The sequence below is a fragment of the Salvelinus sp. IW2-2015 genome, linkage group LG28 (genome assembly GCF_002910315.2).
Source record: "Salvelinus sp. IW2-2015 linkage group LG28, ASM291031v2, whole genome shotgun sequence".
NCBI classification, from domain to species: Eukaryota; Metazoa; Chordata; class Actinopteri; order Salmoniformes; family Salmonidae; genus Salvelinus; species Salvelinus sp. IW2-2015.
Genome location: NC_036868.1, coordinates 21,161,275 through 21,167,629, shown reverse-complemented (window position 1 = coordinate 21,167,629; position 6,355 = coordinate 21,161,275). Strand labels below are relative to the sequence as shown.

General features: G+C 43.7%; 1 protein-coding gene across 1 annotated transcript in view; it reads left to right on the top strand.

Moving 5' to 3' along the window:
- Positions 1–6: 6 nt before the first annotated feature.
- Positions 7–6,355, top strand: part of ches1 (checkpoint suppressor 1) — a 46,803-nt gene continuing 40,454 nt past the window's right edge. Inside the window, exon 1 of the mRNA XM_023973811.2 lies at positions 7–231. Within this exon, the coding sequence (XP_023829579.2) occupies positions 61–231 (171 nt within the window). The 5' untranslated portion in view covers positions 7–60. The remainder of the gene's footprint in view (positions 232–6,355) is intronic.

Sequence of the window (6,355 nt, the reverse complement as noted above, 5' to 3'; positions counted from 1 at the left end):
TACGACCTGGCCACGGGAGCCAATCGGAAGCCTCCGTACTCGTTCAGCTGTCTGATCTTCATGGCAATAGAGGACGCGCCATCCAAGAGGCTGCCGGTGAAAGATATCTATGGTTGGATCCTGGAGCATTTCCCGTATTTRGCTAGCGCCCCTACTGGTTGGAAGAACTCGGTGCGCCACAATCTGTCGCTTAATAAGTGTTTCAAGAAGGTGGACAAGGACAGGAGCCAGGTAAGGAGGAGGCTAGCAAAGACACACACACACGTACGCACACGCTCACACGCTCACACACACACACACACCCCACACACACACACACAACACACACAGCTGCACCACACTCTCTCGCTCTCTTTCTCTCGCTCTCTCTCCCTTTCTCTTTGTTTGTTTGAGGTGCTTGGACTCATTTCAAATTCAGTTATCAGGAGAACAGCCATTTCAATCTCAGAGTCAAACATATCCAGTATTTTGTCTACACATGTACAAGGAATTGCTTTATCAATACTTCATCATCTCACTGAATTCCAACTAAAAAGCAGAAGTTTGGAGTTTTCTGGAGGGAACAGCCTTTCAGTTTTYATTTAAATCTTGATCTGGTTTCTTCTAAAGGCTTAAATATTTCACTAATCATTCTCCTATTTCAGGAGCTGGTTACATGCAGGCTATATATTTATAAGGAAAATAATTCCCATAACCAATTAATACTAAAAGTTGTAATAACATTAATGTCAAAGGATAATCAGATATCATCTGCCCATGGGAAAGTATAAGTAAACACMGGAAGAAAGGGACACACTCACTGAAGTATTCTTTACGTTTTAATGTCTTATTTTTTCAGCCAGGTCACCCGTGATATAAGTCATTRTTCGACATCCATCCATGTCTGAGGATGTCGTGAAATGACGTGAAAACACTTCAAAATTTGACGTTTGGAACAAACTTTGAAAGCTGGCGTTTGAGGAACATGGCTGAGCGTCCAATTCTGGCGTGAGACTGTGAGAGCTGGTTGAATTGTTTTGCAGCAGAGGTCAGAACTAAGGGATGTGTTTCGGCGACAGCCGAGCGTTTGGAGACAGACACCCACCCATATTTACCGATGACGTCACGTTGTAGTACTGCTGCTTTCTTTTATTCACAATCATTATTTACATACATTATTTACATACATTTCCTACTGTTTTCCACCAAAGAGCCTGTTGCTCAAAGGCAGAAACKTAACAGAAGTTCTTCATTCAAGCCTCTACGGCTCTGTTTGTAAGGCATAGAAAATCTTCTCTGTCACTTCCTCATTTAAGTGGCTATACAACTTCTAAGCCCTGGAACCTCAGTTGGCACACATCATGTCTGACCGCATTACAGTGTCTGGACACAGGGGACAGTTCACTGTGATGCATTTCTTTCTTCGCCCTCGTACGGGAAAGAAAATGTATGTCGGGGGTAGAATTTCCTGTAAAGCAAAATTTGTGGTCTATTTACTCAAGTGCCCATGTGGKTATTATTATGTTGGGAAGTCTAAGTGAGAGTTGAAAGTTCGTATTACAGAGCACAAGAGCAGAGCACCCCTGCAGCCAGACACCATGTGTCTTCTAATGAAGTTCATATGTGAGAATTGCCAGAACAATCCGAGATGCCAAAAATATATTTCACTCCCTCTGGCATATAATTACCCATAAGGCTTGTATTATGTACACTATACAGGCTTTAGCTTGTGCATTAGATTCTTTATCAAATGGACTTGTGAGCTCTAAACTACATTTGACCAGCACATGAACCACTGCCTTTCCCTTGTGAGTGAATGTGATATGTGGAAAGACAAAATGTACAAACTGTATCGTGTGTGTGTGTGCGTGTGTGTCTGCCCTTAAGTTACTCTGTCATCTGGCCCCTTGACTACAACTGCATAGAGTTTGCCTTGTATACATATCTCCATAGTAAACAGGTTGCAGTTGACATAAAAGTATGCTGTTGCTGTGGCGACGGGAAAACTGATTTGGCTATACTGACTTTGAGTATGTGTGCCCGCCCTTGGGTTTGTACAAGAATGTGTGTGTGTGTGTGTGTGTGTGTGTGTGTGTGTGTGTGTGTGTGTGTGTGTGTGTGTGTGTGTGTGTGTGTGTGTGTTGTGGGTGTGTGTGGGAGGTGAGTGTGTGTGATGGCAAGGACAGAAAGGTGCAGTTGGCAGGGACATTTTTTTCTCGTCACACGAGACCGTTTAAAGCGCCATTAGTTAAGCTCTTCAATTCTGTCAATACTTGCTCGCCAAACTGACTAGCCAACTGTTACAGAAACAGAATAATAAAGCATTACTACAGGGCTACCATCAGTTAGGTACACACAAGAATCTGTGGGGCTGCGTGTAACACAGTATTTTACCTGAGAAAAAGGGCTGGGTTTTGTATGGAATCAGTAATGATGTCTAACTTTTTTGTAATTTCAAGGAACGACTAGCGTTACTGATAGCATTCACTACTGTCGTTTCTAAGGAGAAGGCCTGTTTTTCCTGGGGTTTTCCATTTGAAGATGCCTTTTGTCTATAGTGGCTTTCTCTGTCTGCTTTCATCCTCTGAATTGAGCAGCAGTAGGGTCGGGTAGGCATTTTTACATTGGCATTATGATTCTCACATTAAATCAAGCTAGGTGGGGAGGGAAAATTTCCAAATGGAGTTGGGGTTTAGGTATAGGTGAACAGTGCTTGGTTGGTCCACCGGGCTACGAGTCCTTTGGCTTAGGCTTGGCTTGGGAAAGAAGAAAAGGCCTTTTTTTTTGCAATGCAACGCAAATTATATTTCCATTATTTAGAGAGGTGGAGATGTATTATGACACGACACTATTTGTGTCCAGAGAGTGTGTTTCTGGGTGCATGATTCCAGGGCAGACGACCGACTACGGACTGGGTTAGCTTATTGTAGAGGCCGTGCTGTGGTGTGTGTGTGTGTGTGTGGTGTGTGTGTGTGTGGTGTGTGTGTGGTGTGTGTGTTGTGTGTGTGTGGTGTGTGTGTGGTGTGTGGTGTGGTGTGTGTGTGCGTGGTGCGTGTGGCGTGTGCGTGTGCGTGTGCGTGTGCGCGTTTGCGTGCCCGTGTGTGCTTGTTGCTGCGAGACGGCCAGAGGGCTCAAGTTCACGGTGTTTCCATGTGTTGTTTACAAACAGTGATTCCTCCATTGGTGGAATGAGAAGCTTAATGACAGGACACGGGTGTTTGTGGGCTCATAACCCCGGTACGCAGCACACACACACACACACACAGTTGTCATATTAGGTTATGGAAATCAAAGGCTGAAAAGTGGGTTTATGAAGAAACAGTTGCTGCACGGAGAAAACCACGTTCAAGAACTGAGCTATTTCGTCATCCATAGTCTCAAGTATCGCAGGTATTGGGATCAGAGAGTTAGTCTAGCGCTAACCTTGCCTCTAGTGGTATGAAACACTTTGAACTAATCTCCTGTTTTCATTGTTGGGGCCTTTTTAAAAAAGGGTGGGGAAAAACAAAGAACTGGGTAACCAGGCTAACTCAAGGATCCAATGGCAACAGAATCTCTGGTAAAAGTGGTGTTTCAGGTCTACATGGAAACTCAAAGGTTTCTACTTGGGACCTAAAAGGGTTTTTCAACGGCTGCTCTGTGGCGGTTCAACAAGGGTTTCTTCTAAGATCCTCAAAGTTCTTTCAAGGAACCTTACGGTTTTTGGACTGAAAATTGCCAGCAGAAAGGTTCTGTCCAAGAACGCTGATTCCAATAGGAGGTGGGGGTTTCATCGGAGGAGCCTCCTTAGTTGGTGCGGGGTTCTTGGCAAGAACTAACTACTGCAACTGAAAAATTTAGATTTGAATTTGGGAACGGGAAGGCAGGTGGCAGGCACTTAACTGAAAATGTAAAGATCTCCTCAATTTAAGGTAAGGTTTTTGCCCTTGTATGATCTACATTTATATTGTTTTGTAATGATGATGACCATCTTCTTTTCATATTTGTGGCAAATTTTCTAAAACCGAAAATGGAACAATTCAATGGATTATCAATCAACAAGAGGTTAAGAATATGTGAGGCTATAAGAATATGTTGAAGGCTAGCTGTATTGAGTTGAGATGACTAAACTGCTTGCACGTTTATGTCTGTGGTCTGGCATGTGGGTATGAAGACGAGGAGGCATACAAAGGTATGTCAATAGGTATTGGTATATTCTTTGCAGATCACATTTACCATATTCGCTCTCTTACCGTCTTCAATGAATATCCCATAGGCCTCTACAATTATGGACAAGGTATGTGTATGAAACCAGTTAAAATGCAAAACAGTTTTTTTACATTCCATTTATGCAAAAAAAGGTATGAATAATCTGTAGGTTGTGCAGTGTTTGGTTGGATCTGTAATAATTACTATTTTTGGGATTCACAGACTTCACCCTCGCTACACTTGATGAATATAACAGGAAGCCTGTTCGGATGCACATGGCATGCAAATCATTCTGGCTTATGGATAACGGAGAACCTCAATACTTAACCTCAAACAGCGCGATTGGACTTGTTGGCTCTGCCTGGAGTGTTACTCATAGTTTACGTTTTTTTATTCTGCTTTGCCATAAAATCATATGAACACTGAGAACGTAAAATATCAGTGTTTTTGTTGTTAGTTTTATTATTATTATTACATATTAAGTCATAGTAATAGGGGGGGGGGGGTGTTAGTTCAATGGACCCGCTAAAGGTTCTTGCAAGAGTGTCTTTGAGGTCCCATGTAAAGAGGGGTTTTTAAAGAACTTTATAGGGGTTCCCCACCGTTGTCAAATTTGAAGAACCCTGAAGGCATACTCATGAACTTTGTTTTTTTAGAGTTGTTGTGGGACAGCTGAAAGAATCCTTTAGGTTCTAGATCTTTTTTTTTTAAAAACTAAGAGTGTGGGTTGGTTGGCACAGGCAGCATGGAAGATTCACAGATCCTATGTTTTGTTCAATGACTTTCAATGTTAATTTGGAACAAAGTGTTCTTTCTGATATACGCTTGTATTGGCATTTATACTATGATGCAATCTCAGAACGCCATGGCACACACCTCAGATCCTGGTATGTGGGTTGGTTGAAGAGGAACACAGTGAATTAGGGTCAGTAAGCCGGCAGGACATTTAATATCTCCCCCTCCCCCTCTCTCTCTCTCCTCTCTGGCCTTCTTTTCCTAGTGGGTCCCAGACTCCAGACTACAGTTTTATGTAACAGAGGAAACAGATGTGGGGCGCATACAACTCCTGGCTCTTTCTCTCTGGTCCTTCCATTCAGGTGCTGTCTGTCTTTTTCAGGGTGGTCCTCTCTCTCTCTTCTCTCTCTCTCTCGCTCTCTCTCCGCCTCTGCCCTCTCTCTCCCTCTCGCTCTCTCTGCCCTCTCTCTCTCTCTCTTCTCATGTTCTCTTCTCTCTCTCTCTCTCTCTCTCTTTCTTCTCTATCTCTCTCTCTCTCTCTCTCTCTCTCTATCTCTCTCTTCTCTCTCTCTCTCTCCTGTGACGTTGACAGACTGAGTTGGCCTGCTAGAGGCCTGGCCTGTGGGACTGGATTTTCTTCATCCCGGCTCGCTCCTGTTTTCCAATACCGCGCCGCCTCCTGGCTTTGTCTTTGTGTCTGACTCCAAACCCGCTCCCGCACAAGAAATGGTCGCGAATCCGACTGGCAAGTCCCCGCAATGTTATTTTTAGGGTGTATGTGACCCAAGGCGTTTGCTTGCGCCCAGGTCCCAAGCATTTTGAGACGCGACACTATATAGGGCGTAATTGATTCCTTGCACGCTCAGAAAGAGAAGGCAAGGTAGGCCCTGGAGCGTAATCAGCAGAATTAGGCTATTTGCGAGTATGTGAATATTGCTAACAACAGGTGCTTTAACACAAGAAAACGTAAAGACAGTAAGAGACCGTTCTTCAATAATTCTGGCGGGACTAAAAAATATTTCATTACAGAAGTTGTCTGTCTGGACCGCCCGCTCGCTGACCGGCAGCAATGAAAATGCTGCTAAGCGCTGGCCACGAGGTCCCGTGGGATGCCCTCGGGAATGCAGCTCTTTAAAGCGTAGCACACTGTGTGGTAATACTCTTTTACAATTCAGTGTATTTCTGGTCTTTTTCACCATATTTGGTGCTCTCCTGTTATATGAGTGTCAAACGTTTAAAGGTTTAGTTTTGTTCTAAAGCTGGGTGGTTAAGCCTGAATGCTGATGTTGGCTGACAAGCCGTGAGTATATCAGACTGTATACCATGGTATGACAAACATTGTTGTTATTGGGCTCTATAATTACATCTGGTAACTGCCAGTTTATAATGATGAAGGCATCCTCAGGGGTTTGTGGTATTTACCACATATAACCACGGCTATAGGGCTGTATCC